The sequence below is a fragment of the Larus michahellis genome, chromosome 2, assembly GCF_964199755.1.
Source record: "Larus michahellis chromosome 2, bLarMic1.1, whole genome shotgun sequence".
Lineage (NCBI taxonomy): Eukaryota > Metazoa > Chordata > Aves > Charadriiformes > Laridae > Larus > Larus michahellis.
In genome coordinates, this window is record NC_133897.1 from 9,425,333 (window position 1) to 9,450,622 (window position 25,290).

Here is a 25,290-nt window from a genome sequence, read left to right on the forward strand (position 1 = left end):
GAATTCCAGGAGGATTCTTTCAGCTGCATCTTCTGACAGTCTGATTTCTTGATTATCTGTTCTGGCAAGTCTTTGATTCCCTTTTGTATTATATTTTATTCTCACTGCGAGTCTCTGCAGGGCTGTGTATCTACTGGGAAGCAGGAGATAATGGCACCTGTCTCCTCTTCTCCTTGGTGAATACTGAAGTAAACAAGTCATTTAATTGTTTAAGAATGTTCTCAAGAAACGGCATTCCTTCTTTTTGGAAATCTTCCCCTCTTTCTCCAAGTCCTCATCTATGGTTCTTCGTACATTTATGAAAACACGTTTTACACGCTTTTATTTCTTTTTGCAAATTTTCTCAAGTGCACTTTTTTTCTCATCGTGCATCAAAACGTCTTAAATGTTATGAATTTTCCAGTTCCTTATAACCCTTCCAGATTTCTTCTCTCCATGGTGGTTTATCTTTTTTCCTCCCTTCTTTCTAAGGAAGAAGAAATCTGTCTAAGCTGCTGTCTGATTTTATGCTATTAGAAGTAGACATGAAGACACCAAGTTCTGGTGCTGAGACAGATAGTTTAGATAGATAGATAGGTTTTATAGTTAACCACAAAAAAAGGCTTAAAGTACTGCGAGCTGATATGCTTAGGGCTGTTGTCTTTCAAAATATCCAGGGCTGGCTTGATGCAAATAACAAGAGGGGATATTTCTGCCTTCCCCATGCTTTTTTTTAACTGTCTTTATTTCTTCAAACTCTTTGCTTATACTACTGAAATCTTAATATACTTTCTATATTTTCCCAAATTATGGCATAGTTAAGCAAGGGGGTTCTAAGTTTTTCTGAAGAACTCACTCCAGCTCGTATACATAGTTTGGGTTACTTATTTAGAGGCTAGATACGTCAGAGCAGCCTTTGGTGCAAAGTGTTGCATTTTTACACATATTGCCAGCATGTGCAAAGAATTTCCATACAAATACTGTTGTTCTGGATTTAAAATTAAAAGTTATTATAAAAGACCCTAGAAGAACAGCCTATACCCCAGACTTTGACTGCTTTTTTCAGTTTCAGACTTTTTCATTCCAGCACTGCAAAATATTCTTCTTGAACTATCCTTGAAGTAAAACGAGCCTCTCAATTACAGTGGAAAATTTCTATTGTTTTTTTAAGTTGCTTTTGAAGAACTTAATATAGAACAGTTTGTCATGTTTGTGCTCAGGGGGAGACGCAGTGCCATGAATTCTCTGCGGGAAACTGGTTTTCTTTAGAATAGGATAAAATGTCAGAAGAGGGAACACATAGATGCAAAAAATTCAGCAAAAACACCACAGTCACTTCAAAAAGTAGTTCCTCATTAATCACAGTATTTTTTAAGGTGGAAATCAGGCAACCTGATACGATTTATTAGTTTGTTTTATTCTACATGTCTCTTCTGAGCTAAATTACAAGCAAAATGTTTTGGCAGACAGCACGCTAATTGCGCTCAAGAATTTTCCTTATTTGGCAATTTTGAGGGGAGACTTTTTGGCAGAAATCTTCACCTAAATGAGCAAATTTCACAATTTACTACTTCCATAATATTTTGTGAACATTATGCTGAAAAGATGCCCGTGTCTGGAGCAATTTAACAACCTCAGCTCCAGACAATGTCGTGTTAACATGGAAGAGTTTATACAGCACCGGCTCCATCTTCTGTCTGGCCTAAAACAACGTTATTATTCCCTTCTTTCCCAGGCTTTGAAACCGATCATTTTAAAAGATGAAAGAAATAACAGCGACTCTTTAATAAGGCCTTGCCATTTCTTTGGTTGGAAATGAAGATTTAAGTTCTTTTCTGGAAGGTGAAAACTGTGAAAATAGTGAAAACGGTGAAGCTAGTTTTTTTCATGCAAACCAATACCAGGAGATATACAGGCTGCCTTCAGAATAGCCCATTTCCAAGCCAGCATCCTGCACAAATGAGCTCACAAGGGGAAGGCTCAGATCCAGCCAAGGCCTAATTACGAGGGTCTGTGAGGAGCACTGGCTCTTTGAAGAGGCTGAGATGACACATAATATTGATTGATTCAAGAAAAAAAAATACTGAATTTTAAGCAGCATGTTTTGGAGGAGAAGCAAAGATGTAGCTATGGAGGACTATACCTTATCAGCAATCACATACCTCCCAGAAGCAGTTGACCAGCATGAGATCCGTTTATGCTACTCTTGGAAAATGAACAAGTACTTTGGGGATATTGGTGCGTATTTGGTCTGACTCCCTTAAAGCATTTTTTACCAAGGAGAACTGAAGGTCCAGAATAGTATGAGATAATGTGAAATGTGTTTGATTGCTGCTCTCCAAACAGGTTTTTCAGTTTGAGGATCACAAAGACCTTTCCTGGAGAGGACTGTGGCCATCCCACCTGGAGATGATGTGTATACAATTCCTCCTCCTCCCTCTATAGGTGATACAATGGGTTTATAATGGGGTTGCTTGGGGCTTCCAAGGAAGGGTTGTCCACGTATTCCACTCCAGACCATGCACACAGCACAGCCTGTGGGAATTTGGTCTTTCGCTATAGGGTTCACAAGTAAGTGAACTCCAATTTCGTGCCACCTTCAGGCTTGCTGACAGCCCAGTCTCCCCTGCCCGCTGCTATACAGCCCATCTCCAGTTCATTCCTATGGTTTCTCTGAAGCCTGCTAGCTCAGGCTTGGCAAGGAGGGATGTCTTCTCAATCCCCTTGGATGTGACATTGAAGTTTCCTGCAGGTGAGGGAATGAATGTTGCTACTCTAAGGAGGAGGATTCTCCTCAGAGGAGATGAGGAACAAGCCAAAATCTACCAAGAGGAAAACGTCCATCTCTCAGGAGTGTTTGTGGGGGGAAACTAGGACCTTAGACTGCTTTCATAGCCCAAGGTAGAAAAGAATATGAGGATGGATGCCTGGCTACCCCATACCTTCAGTGGTCTACATCACAGCCTGGACGGGCATGCTGTTTGTTACGTGCTGAATATAGAGGCAGTTTATGGTAACTAGGTTTGTAAATCAGGTGCCTCCTGACAATACGCAATTCCATCAGTCAGCCTTTCTATCTGCATATTTATCAAAAGGTTTCAAGGCGAGCAAACAAGATTTTGCTACAAAAGAAATTTCCTAGCCGTTCTGAACAAATTCAGAAGGAGCTCAGGACACGCAATTCTATTTTTCCTCAGCCATATCAGAGAAAGGGAAGATGACTTTGCTTTTTTAGTCTGCAGCAGAGCTCTTTGCTGGGGCCAAATGGAAGGCTTTTCCTTCGGCTTTATCAGCTACCAAAGCTGGTTTATGCAACGTTTCTCTTTGCATTAGAGTTTTCCTCTTCTAAAAGATGACGCAGTGACGGGACTTGTCTGGGCTCTGGTCTGAATTATTGGCTGTAATTGGTGTGTCTGTCCCTTAACTCCACCAGTTTTATCTGACACGTTACAGGTTTGAATTCTTACAATTGTATAATCTGTTTATTTGGGGATGATATTTCCCCCTCTATTTATAATCTCTTGCTCCTCTTCTCACATGAGTAAAAAAACCCCAAGAACTAGATAATCCATTTGACAAATAACAAAGTGGGGTTTTTTCTCTCATAAGACATTTTGATTTGATTCACTCATTTTCTCTCTTCTTCCTGCACTCAGAGTTTGCTCTCTGTTGAGATAATCAAGATAGCTAACCAAAGAGATTTAGTCTGAACAGAAATAGCCGACTTGAAACTTAAGTAGCTAATGCATAGAAGCTTGCAAAGATCCAGAAGAAGGTGTATGGCTATTTTTATTGCTGGAATGGGAATTTTGTGGCTGCTATGAGCAGAAGTTTAGTATGACAGTTGTTTGTTCTCTTCTCGATACCTTACAAAAATGACTTTAGGCTACCCACAAAGACACCTTCTGGTTAAAACCCATGGGAAGAAAAGATGATTTTACTCCACTGGCAGCAGTTGCGGATGACACTTTCCCTATAGAGCCAAAAGCTACCTGGGCACCCTGCGGTACGCTTAGCCTTGAAGGGTCAGTGCTTCAACAAACCGCTTTTGCCCCTCCTCATTCTTAATGGATCCCGTCTGCATCAAACCTGTCGTCTTGAGGACTTCAATGTTTAATCAGCTCCACGGACCTCTTCCCAGGGGCCTTGCAGACATTATGTATTATGATTCATAACCGCTGATACACACCTTGTAGCAGGAGAGCAGGAGTTGCTGTTCCAACTGTGGGGATTATGGAAAGGGGAAACAGTGGCCATCGGTGTCCTCATCTAGGGTCTGCCCTGATTCTAGCTGGCCTTTGAACAGAAGTCCACAGGAAAAGGTAGTTTTTTCACATTGGAAAGACTGCACAATATCAATTTCTAAACAGTCCTTTTCCTGCTGTCTTTGGACTTGCTACAACAGCCCCAGCGCAGTAAATGAGCAGCCAAGGGAGATCTTGCCTGAAAGGGCAGAGCTGGAGCACAACTGTGGTACAGCACCAGGTCACAAAACAGGCGATAAAGAGAATTCAGTTAGTGTCTAATTATTGCATTGAGTTTTGTTCTGTTTGGAAAATATGGTCTGGAAAATATTGCCTCTAATGAAGAAATAAACTCTGTACAAGAAGAGAAGGCCTTTTGCTTACAGGCTAGGCAGGCTTTGGCTCTTTTCTCTGGTTTTGGATGATGTTGGCCTCAAATTACCTTGTTATCCCCATCCGTAGACCAGTGACGATAATACCCTTACTTTTAAAAGCAGTTTGAGATCTGCTAAGGAGGCATACTGAATGCAGACTTTATTAGTGTTCTTGTTTGTAGAATATTACTATACACAGACTTGTAGCAATGTGACTTCAGAATATGTAATGTAATTATTTGTGCTGAGTATAAATACAGTCAAGGCAATGCTGTCTGTGCTGTGATAAAATGACATTATGCTGCTCTGACATTTACCAAAAAAGCCGCCTTTTTCTATATTGCATTTGCTATGTCTCACCGATGTTCTGCTACAAGATGAAGGTAATGGATGAAAGAACAAGAAAAGCATTTGATTTTATTTTCTAAAAAATGAGATATTTGGTATTAATAGCTTTTCCCTTGGAAGCCAGGCTGCATATCAGTTGTTATACAGATGTTAAACTTTTCTGCTGTCATATGCAAAGGAAAATTATTAGGCACAAAAGCCATGGGGTGAAGGAGATGAAATTATTTTTCTTGCAGCAGTATGATTCAAAAATATAATTATTGTTTATCCTTTGTGAACATCATCAGTGTTGATAAATACAATTACTTTGTGTGCCATCCCTCAACTAATTCTAAAGGCTCAGGCAACTCAGCAGTGAAACTAATGTGTTTAACTTCATATTAATAAGAAACAGAAATCATCAGTTAAATACCTGATCTTACCAGTGCTTGATAGTGGTATAGTGCTTACTTTACTTTACAGTAAAAAAATCTGCAATCTGGCACTAAATAATAGATTATTCCAGCTGAAAGCTAACCTTACGAGGTCATGGTGGATTTCCAAAGCAGGTGTGCACCAGCTTAAATAAGGACATTTCTGAAGCTGAAATCTTATTTTTCTCTTTTTGCAGGGATCCCCAGAATTTGTATCCCCCTGAGGTCAGCAATGCAAAGCTTCAGTATGCTGGTTGGGGTCCAAAAGGGCAACAGCTGGTAAGAGAAAGAACAAGTGTGCAAATGCATTTAGAGACCATGCTGCTATTGTTTGGAAGTAAAGAAAAAATAATTCTTTATTGACTAGTTTCCTGAAACCTCTGTGACAGCTTCTAGCATCTTTATGGGGATTGTTTTATCACGTAATTTATTTATAAAATTCCCAAATATCTACATTTACTGCAAAGTAATTGTGTCTAAAAATGCAGAGAAAGAACACTTTATGGAAGCTCTTTGAGAGGATGCACCTGCTTCTCCCAATGTTGGACACAGGACAGATTATAAACATAATAGACAGTACGATTTAGTTAGCATATCATTGCTTCACAAGGGCATCTTCAGACTTGCAAACTTGGCACGAGGGATATTTTAATATTAGCAGCCCTGTTTGGAGGATGCATCTCTCTAGAGCAGAGTTGCCCTGAATTTGCCCTGTAGTTGTCTGCAAAATAGGAGCGGAATTGTATTCTGGAAAGTTTTCAGAGCTGGCTTTAAAAAAAAAAACAACACTTGACAGGGATTCATTGTGTTTCATGGAGCCTTTCATACTGCAACAATCCCGAAATCTCCAGTGTTTTGTCCCTCCGTCACTGCCATCTTGGATTTGCTCATTTTTCAGAGCACGTATTTCCTGGCCAGATCCCCTGGCTTCGTTTCCTGGTGCAGATCCAATATTAAGGTTTTGCATATTTCAAACACTCTCTTTCTACTGTAACAAGAAAAGAAAAAGTGGCCACTTCTTGTTCGATATGGAATTTTTATACCAAGAAATGAGCTTTAAAAGCTCATTATCGGAGAAAATCTGGTGTGTGTCTCCTGTCACCAGTCCTCTCTTGAGGGTTTTTTCTCTGTGTCCTTAACTAGATTGTTTTCATATTTTGTGATTTAAAAAAGAGCAATAGGAGACATTATAATTGCCAGTCTGCAAGTCAGGTTGGGGGAAACGTAACAGATCCAGGAACAGGAAAGTCTCTCCTCTGCTCCATCGGGGAAAATCAGGTTTGAGAGAGTCATCAACCTCAAATCTGATAGGAGTGGAGACGCAGCAGCCTCTACCTCTATACAAAATGACTTCTGAGGAGGTCATTGTTTTCATTGTACACATGTACATGCCCCACTTTCATCCTCTAACACGTGCCGTTTCAAATCCCGTAGCCTGCTGCCCAGCGGATCACTGCGGAGCAGTTTGTACCGACTCACAGAGATTGGGGTCTGATCATGACCAAACTCTTTTTTTTTTGTATGTTCGTTGGTGAAGACCGATGTGATCTCGTCATCGGGCTTCTGGGCAACTGTCGATAAAGTACAATCAGTTGATAACACATTACGTTCAAAACTAGAGACTACCTTTAGGACATGGCAAAGAAAGCAAAAAACAGACCAGCAATTTTTTATTCACTGTTCACTCGCTCTTTCTATTTTACATCTAACAAACTGAGCTTCACAATGTATAGCGAATGCTACATCTGCTAATTGAAAGCGAATATGGAGTTGCAGTAGTGATTTCCTCCATTTCACAAGTGATTCTTCCTTTCTTTAATATAGTTTTGCTGTGAACTTGCGTGCCTTCAGCACTGCGAGTCACGGCATCTTATTGATTCACATTCTTGTTAGCTTTACCAGCTGAATGGGTGTGCTTCCACCTTGGAGAGAAGATTTAACTTTTTTCATACCAAAGTCAAGACAACCAATTCAATTCCTCCATTGCCTTCTCTACCAAAGTAATATAACTATACAGAAAGGAAAAATATTCATATCAAATGGACAAATTATATATACAACAGGACAGTATATACAATCCAGGAGAAGAAAGGTCTTCTTTATTCCCAACTTTCTTATTTAATGCTGAAATAATTGATACCACTTTCCCCCAATTTTTATTAAGAAACATACAGTGAAAACTTAATTCCCTAAGAATTCCCTAAGACATCAAGTGTAGTACATGTTCCTTCTGTGAGACCCCTGGCAGATTATTTTTTTAAGTAACTTCAAATATTCCTGTTACTATTGAATTCCATATGAATCTTGGAAATATCTTGCAACAGTGGATTTGTTCTATATGTTTCTTTTTTTTTTTTTCTTTCTCATTGGCTTCCAAGTATGTAAATCTGTTGGCCTGTAATTCAGCTGTATTCCCTGTTCCTGCATTTGGAACCAGGGTAGGTGAGGAGAACCTCACAGGCAGTTTAAGCATTACCTTTCATTCCTCTAACAGATGTGCATTTTTGCTCTTTTTCTTGCCAGTCATTTACATTAAAATAAAATTATAGCTGTAGTTTATAAAATAGGCAGGCTTTTACATGCATCGATATAATCTATTTATAGCTCATGATCAGCAGAGAATTGCCAGAGAAAAAAAAAAAGAAGCTTTTTTTAAAAAAATCTACAGGCATAAATGAGATAGATAGACAAAATATACAATGCTCACTGTTCTGTATTTCAGGGCTAATTGAGTTACTCAGAATATAATTGACAGTGAAATTCACGTCTCCTTATGTAGGGACAATGTTGAATGCAAAGGCAGAGAAAAATTAAGGTCTATTTAAACTTGATTGTGCAAAAGTGTTTGCAAAACGTAGGCTGTGTTGTGTTGCAGGAGAAGGAGGGAAAAAATGGCAAGTGGGATGGAAAGGAGTAACGTGCTGGGAAATAGGTGCCAGCTCCCTTGGTTCCAGGTGGTTCCAGGGCCAAACACTTGTTTGTGAGAGTATCTGAGGGTGGTCCTACAACCGCGTTGAGGTGCAGCCCCCTCTGTGCACAGCCTGCAACCCGACTTCGTGCTACGTCTCCCAGGGAAGGTGGGAGCAAAGGGTGGGTGGGTTTTGCATCACCTTGAAGATACCCCAATTTTCAGGAAATGCAAAGCTTTCCCCTTGAAATCTCCTGGTTTGTTCTTCTTTGGCAACACAAAGGAGAGGCTGGGCAGGACAGTAAGAGGGTTTGGTTCCGAAATTTTTTATTCTCTTTGTAGTTTCTTTTTCATCCTTCCTAGGGGAACTTTTGGTCACTGCGTGTGACCTCTTTCTCTCTTGCATATCTAGTCATTCAACAAAGAAACAAATATGAAACAGAAGCAGCCTGGATGATCTGCGTTCTTTGTGATTAAAAATAAAAAGTGGAACTTTCCCAGGAGCAATTTTCTATTTATCTTGTTTTCTTTTGTCCTTACTCATTAAATTATCTGCCAATTTTTAGATGATGAATTCCTCAGAGCATGGTTCTTGACTTCTTACTAGCCTGCAGAATGCCACACATGCCAACAGAGCTGTATAAATAATGGCAGATATTAGATCTGAGAAAATCTATGTCAGAAGATCAGAATGCAAAAAAGCCCTCACTTCTGGCACCTCAGAAAAACGCTTCAGCCTTTCTCAGATCACAGCCAAAGTCTTAAAAAATTAAGTCTTCCAAAGCTGTTGGAAGAACTGAGTCCTTGCGAGCGTGAGCTTCTGAGTCAATAGACAGGGAGCCACTAACTTCAGTGCAGGAGGGAACACATTTCCTAAATGTGTCTGTCGCTAACGGGCTCGTTCCTCTCATTTGTCCTACGACATGAGCCATCATTTATGCCTTTGTAGAATAAGTGCAAAATGCCGTTAAATTGGAATAACAGTGTGATCGGTTCACTTTTTGTGGGTGTAAATGACTGTGAAAAATGTCTATGAAAAAAAACCATCCTTGCCATGGTGCATCCCAAAGTGTCCCTTAGTATTCAATGGCACCAGCCCACTGGCCTTCAGCATGGTGCTCGGTGGTTTTCAGTGAACAGGCCGTATTATCCTCAGACAGGTTGGGTGATACTTTCTAGCAATGTGAGGATGTTGGGGGCACGATAGGACTATAAAAAAGTGTTGCACTGTACCTTCGCCCTGTTCTGCATATGCTTATCTTTGTAAAAATCTCCACTCCTTAGATTGCCGCTCTTTTTCTGATCTTGCCATTTATGACTCAACAGCTATCCACTTTGGGAGTTTCAACTCTGCCACAAAAAAACCCACCTTCTGTTAATTGATCTTAATGGAATATTTTACCAGTTTCATCACGTTACATCTTTTAGAGTGAGGTTCCGTTCCGCCCATGTGCAGAGGGCTCATGTGAGGTTTTCGTGGTACGTTTACCCCAGTAGTATCTGTGCAAAGGTTAATAGCCCCTGTGAGCCTGAACTCAGTTTTCATAAGGCTTGGACAGGCTTGGACTTATCAAAAAAAAAAAAAAAAAAGTACAGTGTGAAGAAGTTTCCTTTGCTGGTTCGCTTGGCAGCACGGCTGAAGGCAGGGAGTGCTTCAGGAGCGAGAGACTGTCTAGTGCCTATCTGTAGCTGAAGTGCTCAAGGAATCCAAAAATCCTGAAGTTTTGGGGATGCTCTTAACCTAAGTTATCCCAAAATGAGCACATCCGGGTTCAAAATACTTGCTTTAAGGACAAGGCAGGTCTATACGTGGGCCCTGGTCAAAAGGAAGGAGCAGGCAGTGGGACTGCTCGAACGATGTGCAGTGAATATTTGCCTGCATTGGCAGCATTAAAGTACAGTTCACAGGAGCTGTTACACTCCGATTTCAAAAGCAGAAGTTGTTCTGCTGTGCTGCTATTTTCACTTTTTTTTTTTTTTTAATCAGAATCTGTAACAGCCCTGACAGATACTAATGATAACAGTGACACATCAGATGCTGGGGGAAGCAGTTCTGCACAACTTCAGAGGCAGCAGTTATAATTCAAAAACACCTCTCTCATAGATCATAGTATTTAGTCTTCAGCAAAGAGAAACATTTTTTTTGAGGTTCTCCTGGCCCAGTCAGTCTCTTACTGTTTCCACTGTTTGTTTAAAGTAGCAAAAACGTACATATAGTTGCTGGAAGTTTTGTATGCCCCTGCACTTACTGCAACCCCACAGGACGGTCAAAATGGGTTTCTCCTGCATTCATAGTCAACAGACCTTCCCAATGTCAGCTCTTCTGGAGAAGGAACTAACTTTTATTCTTGTGGGTTATGCAGCAATCAAGTCTATAATTGGCTCTAAAGTAATAGAAGTTATGTTTCACAGCAGGTGCAGAAGTTGCGTTAAGAAATCTCTGTTTCTGTGAAATGCAAATGCCAGGAAAAACAAGGAGTAAGTCTTTCAGCCCCTACTGTGTTAGAGGCTTGCAGGTGCCCTCAAACAATGAATGGTAATGCTGGTAAACAGCTTCTTGTCGTAGGTATTACTGTTTAGAAAGTGCAATACAATTTAGAGAAATATTGGAATTCATTCACATATAAAACATTTGAATGATAGATCCTGATGCACGGGGCCAGAACCTGTCTATCTATCTTTTTTTCTTTTTTAACACTGTAGCACAATGTCTTGCTAATGAGGATATCTAGATGCAAAAAGCTGGTTAAGTGATGACACCTGGAACTAAACTGGAGTGACTCCTCTAATTAGCAGGTTTTTCCTTGCCCGAATTTGTGCCTGTCATGCCAGCTTAGTTCCAGGCAGAAGGGCTGCGCAGATATCAAGTGAGGAGGACCATTTTCACAGGAGGTACTGAATCATCTGCTCTTGTTTCTAATCCAGCAGGGCTTTTCGAACTGCTCTGTGTATAATTGCTGTAGGTCTGTTTGTCTTCACCATTATTTCATAGATTTTTACATCATTATTTTCAAGCTGCTGTTCTCTCACCCTTTCTTTTTGCAATGACATCTGAATCAATATTTAGCCGTGGTCTGCTGTACGTGATTATTCTGGCTTGGTTATCGTGCTAGTTGCAAGGAAGAAAAGCCCCCCACACACACCTTCCTAATGTCTATATAAGCCCTATTTAAGCCTGAGGAGGGATATTCAAACAGCTTCTTATGTGGTCCCTGCATTCCGGGAAAACAAGAGTTTCAGAAAAATGATGCGTCGTCTCCCCTCATCCCCTTTTTCAGTGTCAAAATACGATATTTATTTTTAGGGAAACACCAGACATATTGTGTGTACGCTGAATACCTGGACAGGTTTCTCTGGTCGGGGATTCCCCTGACCCTCTACCCCCGTTTTGTTCAAAGAATTCCGCTGGAAGCGTGTGGTGTTTGTTTTTTCCTTTGATGCTCTGCTCTTTGGCTACAGTGGCAAGTGTCCTGGTTTTTTTTTTGCCCATCCTTGTCATTTGCTTTGGCGTCAGTGGGCTTTTTTTTTTGGATGTGTTCAGTCCTCGTTCACCGAAGGGAAGCTTTGGCACCGTCAGTGTTATGAGCTCGGCTGAGAACAGTTGTGTCCCTTCCCATCTCAGCGTTCTTGGTACTGCGTTTTCACCACTGACAAAAGAGAAAGATATTTAAGATAACTGAAGATGTCGCAGTAAGTGTTACTGAAAGAAGATGTAGGTGATTTTATTGCGAATAAGATGTTGCTCTGTTTTGTGGGCATGAAAGATTTCAGAGGAAAAAATGAAACTGATTATTTGCCATAGAAGTTTTACCAATAAATCAGAAAAAATATTACTGTTCTTACGTCCAAATATTAGACATAGGATGACGTAGCATTAGGGCATCACCCCTCGGCATGAGACACCGCCATAGGCTTCCTCTGTGACGTTGTGTATGTCACTTTGTTTCCTGGTTAAATTACGGCATGAAGATCGCCATATATACCTACCTTACAGTGGACTTACAGAATTAATATATTAAATGTTGCAGAGATTCACGCTCTGCATTAAGGAAACCGAGTATGTACCTACGAAAAATGCATGTATCGATGGACTTGCTAGCTTAGAGCGATTCACCATCTGGTTGTGCTATAGAACAAGTACTGAATTCTCTTCCTTTACATGTTACTGCATTTTTTTTATATGCTACTGCAGTTGCATAAAGTGCAAAATTCCTAACAGTGCAACACTCTAGCATAGGATCAGTTCCACTGAAAATAATGCCCTCCTCTTGCAGAGATCTAAAATGTTGTTATTACTTTAGTTTCAGTTGTGTTTTATGGATATTAAACATGTATCATTTGTTAAGGGCATTTTTTGTTTCTGAGATCTAAGAGCTAGAAGTATCTGCTTTGGATCTGTGCATAAGGGTTTCTGGCATCTTACAAAACTGTGGTTGGTAGATGATGTCCATTGAAATAAGTGCTTATGAAAAGTGTTGTTCTTGGAAAGCTGCTATTTTGTGCCGTGAAAATAGTTACCTTTTACTTTAGATAGCAGCAGTTATTGGCAAGTGTGTGTTTAAGTGACGGATGTGAGGATGCCATGCACAGGACTAAGCAGTGCCATCTAAGGGACTGTGGAGTAGCTCACCTTTGTTTGTGGCGGTGGTCTCTCCATCCCCAGAAGCTGCCATTCCTCGGATCCATGAAAAAGCTTCAGGAACCATTCTATCAGCTCTGTTCTTCAACTGCTGGAATCAATGTTGATGGTTTCTATTACTAAATGTTGTATTAAAGAGGAATATCACACCGACTAGCTCACCGTCCAAGGTCAGATGTGTACCTGGAAGAAACCTGAACCCCGGTTGCCAGTTTCTTTATGCTGACAAGTAACGTCTCTGCTCTCCTTAGCCAGATATTCATTCTATAATACAATAAAATATTAAAAATGAAAACTGTATCATCTCACATTAAATAATCTAATTTATAGTGATGCCCTACATAACCATCAGTGATATTAGGTTACAGAATACAAGATAATCCATCAAGTAGAACTTAAAAGCAGAATCAGAGTTCCATACTAAATGGTACATGTACTGATACATTCTTTAATATAACAAGGCAGTTATAAATTAAAATAACCCCATTAGAATCCAGGGCAAGGAAATCCAAGCAGACATGGTTCTCTTTGTTGAGGTGAAATAAACCCTCTTTTCTTCCCTGAAGAACAGAAAATAGGACAGCGTATTTTTCTTGAAACACATATTTTTAAATCTTCAGAATCGTGATAATTGCTTATTTGGCTGGACTCTGGCAGATTCGAGGTGTGATTAGAATCCGTGCATGTTGTGGACTAGCCTGCTCCCAGAACACGAATGGAAATGCACTGCGTTTGTAATGATGCAATGTCAAAAATGTAGAGAGGCTTGTAGGAACCTGAGAAGAATATTAATGCTCTTAAGGATTTAAGCTGTGGGAGGCAAGACAAAAAATCTCTTCTGTGCCCAATTTAAAAGGAAAAAAGTTTGTGAATGTGTCTCCAGATCATATAATTCAGTCATTACTCCTGTAGTCCATTATATGGGACTTTATCTTGACTACCGGTTTTGCCAAATTTGGGTTGTCTCTAAAGACCTTAAAAACCACGGGATCTTACAAACTCTTCTCTTTCCAAAGGGAACCTTAACATTTCTTGGAGAAAAGATCTCCAGACTTTACTGAATACTGTAGACACACCACAAACATGATTTAGTAAGAATGGTAATCTTGGAAAAACCTTAACTGTTTCTAACAAGGAATTGCCATATATAGGCTTTATAGAACATGCTTAATAGCTAAATAAAATTACTTGCAGCAGATCCATATTTTCCCTAGACTTTCTTTTGCTGGTGATGTACTTATAGAAGCCGTTCTTATTGCCCTTCATGTCCCTCACTGAATTGAGCTCCAGACAAGTTTTGGTTTTCCTAACCACATCCATGCACAATCAGACAATGTCTCTATATTCCTTCCAGGTCACCTGTCCCTGCCTCTACCTCTTGTACACTCCCTTGTAATGTTTGAGTTGTGTCAGGAGCAATGTGCCTCCTTTGCTTGATTTCATACACATCAGGATGGACCATTCTTAAGCTTGGAGGAGGATACTTGAAAATCCAACAACTTTCCTGGACCTCTTTTCTCTCCAGGGAGTTATCCCATCGGATTCTTCCAAGCAAGTTCCTTAACAGGCCAAAGTCTGTTCTCCTGAAGTCCAGGGCTTAATGCTTTTTCCATGATATTTCCTCTCGTGATCCAGAACTTCACTACCTCATGGTGTGTGCAGCTCAGGCTGCCCCCAGTTTTCCTCTTCCCCTGGAGTTTCTCCTTGTTTGAAAGTGTGAGGTCCAGCAGAGCATCTCCCTTCATCAGCTCTGTGATGACCTGTGTCAGGATGTTGTCATCAATGCCTTCCACAGACCTCCTGGTCTGTGGACAGCAGACCTCCTGGTCTGTGGAAGCACATAATGTTTAAGGTCCCCCATGAGGACCAGGGCATTTGAATGTGAGGCTTCTTCCAGTTATATGAAGAAGGCCTCACCTACTTCTTCCTGTCAGTTGATAGCAAATGCTCACCAAAACATCACCCGCAATGGTCTGCCCACTAATCCTGACCGATAAGCTCTCATCTGGTTCTTCATGCGTCACCAGGCAGAGCTCCGTGCATCTCTGCTGCTCTCATGTAAAGTGAAACTCCGGCTCCTCAGCGTCGTGGCTGTCCTTCCTAATGAACCTGAATCCATCCATCAAAGCACTACAGTCATATGAGCTGTCCCACCACATCTCCATGATCCTATAGAGATTGTACCTCTACAACTGCACACAATCCTAAATTCCTCCTGTTTATTTCCCACGCTGCATGCATTAGTTAGTGTACAGGCACAGAGAGGCACCCAGCTGTGATGGTTTACCACAAAAAGTATGAAAGCTTTCCACATGGAGTTGTGTGCTCATCTTCTTATTTTTGTGCATTGTTTGAGGTAGGTCTCCTTCAACCCCGCTCACCAGAGTCTGTCTTTTCCACATCTCATTTTTCTTGCCAGCCTAGTGTACCACTTGCTTGCCTGACTGTGGGTCATCATCTCCCTCCCCAGGGTTGTTCTGGGTTTAAAGCTCTTCTCCCCAGGCAAGACAGAGCTCCCAGCCCCAGCATTGGGGCACTGAGCGTGGTCTGTAGCTGCAGATTTGTCAGCAGAGCAGGACTCTTCCTCATGGTGACTGAAGTCATCAGCTTCCAGCCTTCACCTTCAAAGGAGTCTCCATTTACCAGCACGATCAGCTTAGACTCTGCCTGCCCCTCCTTTCATAAAGGGTCTCGGAGAAGATCCTTCAACATCCTTTTGACACCTCTGATGTTGAAGAGTCTTCTGACCTTCTCCCACTGTTCCTTTACTTATTCCACGCATGCCCACCTCCTGCAGGCAAGGTGACATCTCCCCCAGCCCCAGAGAGAAGTCACCTCCAGACCTGAAGAGCTACGTCCTCTCTCAGAAGCTCTTAAATTGGGCCTAGACACATTCTATTTCATAGAATGGAAAATATTTCTTTATTTGAAGACATGATGGAATGCTTTTCCATTTTCTCTGACTTCTTCGTCTCTTTCTTGGTTACTTGCAATGCAAGTAGAATTAGGTTCTTAATGTTTACTTTACAAGGGATGTTAGAAATTTCCAAGGTATATGGCTAAAATCAGGAGATCTGCACAATTTGCAAGTGGTGACTCTTCTACACTTCCTTTGCTAGATATGTAATCAAAGCCACTGAAGACAGCAGATTTTTCATTTGTCTTTTACAGGAACTCTGACAGTTTTCCTTTGCAGAATCAATTACATGTCCTTTCATTGCATTGATTTCCGTGCAGTTAATCTCTTACACTACTGATATCAGATGCGAACAAGCCTTCGATCTCCAATGAGAAGTCATGAATACCGGGTTTGATGTGTTTATGGATCAGCACGATTCTTACAGGCATCAATCTGTACTACTGTACTCTGGTTTTAGTGGTCCCCTGGGGTGCTATCAGCTTCTCTGTCTTGAAAGCCTTCCTGCATGTAATCATTTTAAAACTGGTGTGGTTCTCACTTTGGTCTAAATGCCACCTTTGCCCGTCTCAGGGCAGGGGATAACTGAATTAAAATAAATCTTATCTATTTATGGCGTACCTTCAGAAACTGCTAAGTCCTCTAAATCCTTGGCTTGGTAAGGAGTTAGCTTCTTACTTGGAATGAAAGCAAAGCTAAACCCTCGTATGAAAGACTGAAACTGTAGCCTTTTCTGACAATAATTTATCAAGATGTGATTCTCTGCAATGTGTTGATTGTGGGGAAGAGTCTCATTGGTTCACCACCAGTTTTTAATAATGGCATTTTGGTTTTGTAAAGAAAAAAAGTTGATTTAAAAATTCTTTATCTTGCTTCTCCATCGTAATTATTATCTATCTCTTTCCTAAATTGCAAACATGAACCATTTGATGGAGAGAATGAAAATATTTTTAAGTTTTTTGTCTTACTTCTTTTTTTCCCAGATGCTATCAAGCTATCTTTAAATGGCAATAAGAAAAGCCTAATTAAAATACTTGCTCTTATTATGTAAGCTCACTGGCGAGGAGCAGTTTATGGTTTTATTACCCTTTTTGAAGAACTGATAAGAGTTGGCGTAATCATGTCATATGCATTAAGAACAACACTCATGACAGAATGCATTAATGGAAGCTATTTGAACATCAAAGTTTGCATTTTATGAGGTTCAAAAGAAGAAATTGGCAGAGTATTCATTAAATAATGCATAGTCAATCAGCAACGAGCTTTAGAACTGATTTTGAATTGATCATACATTTTTCTCCTGCAGTTGATGTAAGAATGATAACTGCAAAATGCCAAGACCTTTCCAGTACAATGCTTGTCAGATTCCCTTGATATCTCAAAGTGAAAACACAATTATCATATCTGCTCCAAGATGCTGCATGGACAAGGATGGGCATGCTAATTCTGTGTAGTAGTAAGGACAAGTTTTAACTTGGATAAAACAGCAGGAAATCTTTCTCTCTTTGCAGTTTTTCATTTTCACAGTACAGGTTTCATATGGCAGTTGCAGGAGGAAAAAAAAAAAACAACAAAAAATCCTGGCTTGAGAAGGGCTATCCCCAAAATATTTGGATGGATTTAGAGAGCACTAGACATGGAGGGGAGAAGAGAAAGGTCTTTCTGGGTGCGCCTTTCCAGAAAAAGCTGGATCACGCTCAAAACTACTTGTGTTCATGGTCTGGTATTTCCAAACTCAGGTTACATGCTGTGACTCTGTTGCAGCCCTCAACCAGACACTTGTCATATAAATAAAGAGGTAATTTTTTCTACTAATTTTTTTCTACTTCCTGGACATGTTGGGAAGTTAAATCTGTGTATTTTTCTGAGGCTTTCAGGCCTATGTGATGTGCAACACCACAAAAATATGTAGATAGTTAATATACAGTTCAGCACAAAACGTTCCTATCATTGACCCCCAAAAAAGACTGACTATATATTAAAAAAATTTAAGAGAGTATCTTACACTGAAAAGTTTTAAAAAAGCTCCTTGCTTAAACTGTGGGACTGTTGTGATGGGTTTACTTTGGCTGGATGCGAGGTGCCCACCAAGTCGCTCAGTCACTCCCCCTCCTCAATGGGACCTGGGGAGAAGATACGAAGAAAGGCTCATGGGTCGAGATAAGGACAGGGGGATCACTTACCAATTACCATCATGGGCAAAACAGACTCAACTTAGGGAAATTAATTTAATTTATTGCCAATTAATCAGAGTAGGGTAACTGGGATCTCTCTCCAGACAGACTGAATCATGCCTTTGGAACCGGAGATCTAGAAAAAGCCACAGAAAGTCCTGCACAAGATGAGTCAGGATTGAATCCTACCAATGTACGTTGGCAACGTACAATGGCAGATGTACGGAGCAAGATACGTACAAGAACTATTTTTCTTTAATATTTCTGCAAAAGGGATTTTACAGTAGCCATAGGACTGCCTTTGCAGAAGGAAATACCAGTTCAAGTATCATGTTGAGGCTGACCATGGCTCTGCAAGTGAACGGATCAGTTAGACATGCAGTTCATAGCAGAACAATGCACATTTTGGATCTCTCCTCTCCCAGTCTTCACAAGCTTATATAGTCTACCTGATATGAAATGGTGATTGTAGTAGGGATGATTTTGTGGTTAAGGCATTGAAAAAGAGTTCAAGCTACCCAAGTTTGACTCACAGTCAAGACTGGGTTTGCTACTCTTCCTGTGTGACGTTTGAAATAGAATTTGCCTGCTTAAACATAGTTTCCTAGAGCACCTTAGATAAATAGTGTTAAATGTATGTGGCCTTTAGATGCTACTCTGTGAGAGCACAGGTTTCCCTGTATCATATCAGCCAGATGCTTTAGACACACGAAGGGGCTTGAAATGGCTTTAGGTGCCTATGTTTGGGCAACTGAGTCTTGTCTCTCATTTTTTCCCCATGTTGAATGGAGACTATAGTGCTTCTTTGTCTATTAAATGGTGTGTTGTTGGGGTAGGGACTGTCTTTTCTGTGTGTTTGTTCAGCATCTGCAACAGGGAAGTCCATGGATAATTACCTTTACACAGATATTTTTTCCTGATTCTGCAAAATAAAGATAAGCATTTCTGAGAGATGCACAGGATTATAAAATGAATCTGTTATTTTATTTATTTTGCCAGAACACTCCCTCAGGTAAACTAGTTTTCCAGCAAAAGAGCAGCCTTCTACATGGGATGGGTGGACATAAAAGAAAGCATTAACATTAAAAACAAAGAGCAGTGTTGTACATTATGTTGGAAAGAGAGTAGCGTGTTGATTTGTAGTTATATTTCCCCACTCGCTGAGTCTTCCCTTTTGTAACTGTTTTTGCCAGACTCCAAGGAACTTTGGTCTGATTTGGAATTTAGAACAGTGTCAAGGCAAGACTTTGTGCCTGTCTATACACGAAGACCAGTTCTTGTTGACCAAAGTGGCCAAACTTTCTATGTTAACTGCTCTCTCATAGTTAAATCCTGTGGGCTGACCTTGCAGGGCGGAAGTCTGCCGCCTAACGTGTAGGAAACATTCATGCTTCTACAATGTGCTAATAATTTAAAGTAATAAGCATCCAGGCATTAACTTTATGCTTTGGAGATGCTAAATTTGAGTGATGTCGCTCGTTCAGTTGACAAGTTATGCACCTTAGAAATCACGGGATAAAGAGAACATAAACTTAGAATGCCGCCCTACAGTTGGAAAATAAATAGAAGCAGTAGAAATGCAGATTAATGCATATGAATTTATTTTTTCTTGGTCTGTGAAGAAATAGAAACTTCACTCATCTCTTTGACTGGAAGGAGGGTGGCTTGAACAACTGTAAAAGGGGGTGTAGTATTCACCTTCTCGATATAGTTGGTCACTGTGACTTTTGCAGTGGGCTTGAGGAGATTTTCTTTAGATTCCTGAAAAGGTCCATAAATTAATCCATTTTAAAGTACCAGTATTTTAATTACTGCAGCATAATTACTTAATACTACTCTGTGTCAGTTCGGTAGAGAACATTACTTCAGAAGCCCTTAATCACTTGCAAAAAAATTTAAATGAATCCTCCTTATGTCAGTCAGTGTTGTTAAGGCTTTTGTATGTTTTAAGTGAATTCAGTTTATTTAGTTGTGAGTTTAAACATTTACCTTACTGTATAAATTTATCTTATAGGATAAATACTTAATCTTTGACTTAAAGTTTTCCTCCTGTCTCAGGCCTTTGGTCTAACCAGTCTAGTGTTTTTCCTCCAATGTTAGTTGTGTCACCCAAGGATGTCAAATGCTTTGAAGTAATCGGCTCTAATACAAGTTGCAAACAGGCAGAGATTTCTTCCCAGCCCCCAGGAGTTAGTGGTGTGTTGATACCTGAGGCTAAAGGGGTCACATCATATGCTGAAAGTTTCAGGTGACATCCTGAGCCACATAAAGCCAACAGCAAATCCCCATTGATTTTTCTCTTTATTTTTTTTTACCCTGGAATTAAGTGAATTCATTTAAAAAAAACCAACCAACCAAACAAACAAAAAAACCTTTATCTTAGTCCCCCAGGACATTCCAGTTATCTTTCTTGAGTATTTAATCTTTTGAGCATCTATTATAACATCCAGCAGGAAGAGAATGAAGTTTTTGTCTTCTGTTACATCCAGTGGCAAGAAGTTCCACACATTAATTCTGATTTCGCTAGGAAAAATATTTTTACCAACTTTTAAACAGCTTTCTTCTAAGTTTCATTGGTTTCCTTGTTGCTTTGGAGAAATTAAAGGCTGAAAACATCCTTTTCCTTTTTTCTCTTTCCTCTCCTTTATCTTGTAGAGCTTATGTCTTCCTTGTCTATTCTATAGAGTTAGCAATTTCATTTTCTTCAATCTATGTATGGATGTTTCCATTCTTCTTAATTCTTTCAGAATATCTTCTCTTTCCTCTGCATGGAATATGTCTTGACAAAAAAGGACATGGCATTCAGCATGGGGATATCTTCCTGACATAGCCCAGGTTTATTTTCCATGCCATTGGTTGTGCTCAGTGATGGACTTTATCAGCTGTCCACGATAAAGGGCATATATATAGCAAGAATGTTGGGGGTAGAGTCTTGCTCAAATATGCGCATCAAAAAAGAAGACACCAGAAATTTTGGGTCTGGTCATAGTCTCCTGTACAGAGAGGCGTAGAACTGAGCTCGACCCTTTCTGTTGTCATTTTACATTTGTAAACGCTATGTAAAACAAGCATAAAATAATGTGAAAGTGATGCCCATACATTTTTTTTATTATTTTTCTTTATTAAAATTTCTTAGCTTCTAATTAGCTGAAAGGATTGTGATCATTTGAGAGAAAGCACTGCTTTGATGTCATAAAACCAAAACAGAAAAAATATTACATAGGTATTTCATAATATCCTCTAATATCTTTCTAACCCAGAATGTGAAGTAATCCAAAGACATTTCTTTTTGATGAATAACGGAAGTTCAAAAGCTTTTTCTTAATTTATAAGATATGTTACACAGAAACCTTCCTTGTGCTGCTTCAGTTATCTTTTATCTTGATTATGGTTGACGTTTTTAGGGTACAAGACACTGTGGTTAGGAGGATAATTTTAAATTCTCTATGAGGTGCTGCAGTTTGGCTCTGAATTATATGGGAGGCAGTTTGAAGTCAGCGCACTCTGTTATTTTTCCATTGCAGCTACTGGGTACCTCATGCAGCCTGATTAGTGCAACGAAGCTTTTGAAAGACAAAACAGTGAAGACAGAAAACTTTGCAGTGCTTTACAAAGGGAAGGGCAGGGGCAGGAGCAGGTTGTCCATCCACCTTCTTTATTTTTCCCGTAAATTAATTTAAAATTGAATGCAGTACAAAATATTGCAAAACCTTCATTTGCTGGGAGAATCTGGGCAACGGAAGGGTTGCATCGCTTGAATGACTCCTCTTGATCGTGTGCCTGTCACAGAAGAGCCCCCAACCAAGCACCCCCAGCATGTTTATCTCTGGGACACAGAGATTTGGATTTGTTTGGGCCCAGAGTATTTTATTTTGCTTAGTCTTCCTGATTTTTATGTACATTTGAGCTTCAACAACCCTCCCATATGCAGACTAGCTAACACATAAAATTCTTTACTTGGCATCCCTCACCTGGCTCCTCTGCTTGCTAAACATCAAGTTAGGAAAGAGAATGTAGTATCTTCCACAACGTATTTTTTACTTTCAAAAATAATGATTGGATGCAGCTTTTCTTAGTTTAAAAGGAATAAAAGCAAGTTACAGTTTCAGTCATACTTTTTACCCTTTAGGCAAACTCGCCATAACTGCTGCCAAAATTAAATTAGGATCTATACTTTCTTCTGGAATCTTTCCAGCTCATCTTTAGGTGAAACGCATACCATAATAGGATGTAAAACAGGATCTGAAAGCAAATATTTTTCCCAGTTCTCTCTCTTCATGAGTGTAACATGAGAAATTTCATTCTACTATCGTGGTAAAGATGCCTAATATTTTTTCCTACATAAAGGTTGAGCGACCTGGTCTAGTGGGACGTGCCTCTGCCCACGGCAGGGGCATTGGAACTAGGTGATGTTTAAGGTTCCTTCCAACCTAAACCATTCTATGATCCATCTGTAAATGTCTACTAAATTATTTTAACAGTTGGTCTTTCAGTCTAAATGGTTTTCTGATACCCTGTTCAGTACATTTTTGTAGTCTGAATGAAGTTTAATAATATTTTAAAAACAAGAGCTCCACTTTGAGCAGGACACAGTTCGCTTTGGGGTGAGGAGGGGACAAGATCAGTGTCATCGATGACAGCAAAACATTTAACCAGATAATAGACTGATGCCATGAAAAAATGTTTTTTTAAATGGATGGCTAAGGTTTTGCTCGCTGATCAGCGCTTAAACACCTAAATAAACAGCCTGTTTCCCAAAAGCATTCTCAGAGCAGTAGATCTAATGACTCGCATGAAATTAGCTTTTAAAAAAGCCATGAGGCTTATTTGCGAGTCTTATGTTAGGCTCCTCTCCTGACAATCTTGAATTGAAATTTTATGATTGGTAAGAATTTTACATCTATAAATTCATCTCCAAGATGGAATTGCTTTCCCACCGACAGCACCAGCTGTGCCAGCAAGTGTTTGCAGGGAGCCTTTGGCACCCGAAGGCGATCCTTGGTGTGGGGCTGCCCTTGCACCCCCAAGGACCTATGAGGTCCCATAACATCTGATCATGTAATCTTTCAGCAACCTCAATCCACCAGATTTTTGCCACTGTAGGGAAGAGGTTTCCAAAGGCGGGCTGGGTGTTTTGGCTGGCTGCATCCATGCTGGCAGGGAGGTGAAACCCCATGGGTGCCTTCATCCAGTCCACCCTGCTTCCCGTGGGAAGGTGACCTGGGGACCAGGGCAGGGTGGGAGGTCTAAGCACACCCCTTTGGGTCCTTGGAGTGTGTGCATCTCCTCCCCAACCGAAACATCAGCCTCCTCATGGAGGTTGTGCCTCGTTTGTTGCAGTGACATAACTGCCCCCTGTTCGATAGCACATGTTGTCTTGTTGCATCCGCATTAAAAACTGGGTTCAAATTTATTTAATAGGTTGCCAGCTGTGTTTTAAGGAAATAGGAGCAGCTGGAAACAAGCAAGAAGCCATTTCCAGTAGGCAGTTCACTCGCCACATAACATCACCATCAGCTCTGCAAACTGCTGCTGTGTCCTGGACCACTTTTTCAAAAACCTGAGTGATGGCGTTCTTCATTTCCCGCCCTCTGACTGCACCGCTCAATTTCTGAAATGAAGACAGGAGTGAGAAAAATAAAGCTGGTATCAAAGGACCAAGGCTTCAGTTTGTTGTAAATTAGCATCTTTCTATTAGTTGATGGAATTGGAAGCAAGCTGTGGAAATCCTTTTTTGACAAAAGGCGCTATAAAAATGTGATATGTGATTTTTGTACTGCCAATTATTGTAAAAGCAAAATACAACATTTTATAATGGAGCCACTGCTTAATGCTGTTCTCTTTTTCTTCTTCCCTCCAAATCAGATATTTATCTTTGAGAATAACATCTATTACTGTGCCCATGTGGGGAAACAAGCCATCCGAGTGGTCTCCACAGGAAAGGAAGGTGTTATTTTCAATGGGCTCAGCGACTGGCTGTACGAAGGTAGGACACACCATTTAGGGGAGCAGTTAGTTACGAGTTGAAGTTACACTCTAGATTTACAGCACTGGCTGGAATTAGACGTTCAGCAGTGCATTTCTGGGGACTGGTGGGCCATGGAGCTAAAAATCTGCTATTCTGACAGTTTTCTGAAGTGCTGGGCTGGAAATAATGTGAAATGATGTAAGAATTCTGTTTTCAGGCTGTTTTTCTTTCCCTTAGTCCAAAGGTAATAAATCACAAAGCTTTAATGAACAGAACTGCTTCATTATTTAATGGCACCTGCAATCACTCATAGATGTGACAGTTTTCAAATCACAGAAAAAGAGAGAAACGGGGAGGGAAAGGGGGTTTATTTTAAAGGAAGAAGCGAGGAAACAATTTTACTTGATTGGTTGTTTTCCACATCACTAGGTGGGCCCTGGAAGCTGCCCAGATCTTGCTACCTAAAAATTTTCTAAAAGCAAACAGGTCCTCGCAGTAATTGACTTATTTCCCTTGAAAATGGGCCTGGTGGGGTAGAGGGTCATCACTGGAGCACTGATTTGCTTTGGTCCTTTCAGCTGGCAAATGGCCCTTTAAGTTTCTGTGGGGAGCTGCTTGCAAAATAGTCTCAGCTGCTCACTAGCTTAGGAGAGGATCCCAGCCATCCCCAGTTCTTTTGGGGGATGTTATAGGTTTTTAAGCTAATACTTTATCAGAATTAAAATATATATATATATATAACATATATATGTAACATGCATACAACGTGCATCCCTTTCTCTGTTGCTAGCTATTGCTGCCAGCAGTTTCTTTTCACAAGGATCCTGGTTTTGGGACCTGGCAGTGTCTTTTTCTTGTGATAGAGTTTCCCTCTAAAGTCCCACTTCTTTCTGCAGGTCCCAGCACAGTCCCAAGCTTTTCTTACCTCTACAGAAAGAAGTGTCCAGATGCTTCTATTAACTGCGCCCTGTTGGCTGCTCCCAGTTTTCTTGAGGTTTAATGGAACAAAATAGGTTGCAAAATGCCATTCACCATTAATTGGTGTAAAAATTGGAAGCACTCCTTAAATTACTCTATATTACAGCTAAGCTGGGACTGTTGGACTCAAAAGTGAGGGAAATGAAATAAATTCTTTTGTTTGCCACTCCCAGAGAAGCCGGTCCCATAAATCAGCGTACAAACTCATCGAACGCATCAGTGGAAAAATGTGATAGTGGTTTAGATTACTTTTGATATTTAAATGTGGTTTACATTGTACAACAGAATATTCGCAAGTGAATGTCCTCCTCGTGAAGCACTTTGTAAGCAAAGGCGTGGCTAAAAGGG

The 25,290-nt window shown here is 40.3% G+C and overlaps 1 protein-coding gene across 4 annotated transcripts in view; it reads left to right on the forward strand.

Annotated features, from left to right (window-relative positions):
* The window catches only part of DPP6 (dipeptidyl peptidase like 6), a 570,235-nt gene that overhangs the window by 456,991 nt on the left and 87,954 nt on the right, over window positions 1-25,290 (forward strand). For all 4 annotated transcript variants that reach the window (XM_074574110.1, XM_074574111.1, XM_074574108.1 and 1 more), the window contains exons 7-8: window positions 5,556-5,637; window positions 23,862-23,982. In XM_074574110.1, coding sequence (XP_074430211.1) covers window positions 5,556-5,637; window positions 23,862-23,982 — 203 coding nt within the window. The remainder of the gene's footprint in view (window positions 1-5,555; window positions 5,638-23,861; window positions 23,983-25,290) is intronic.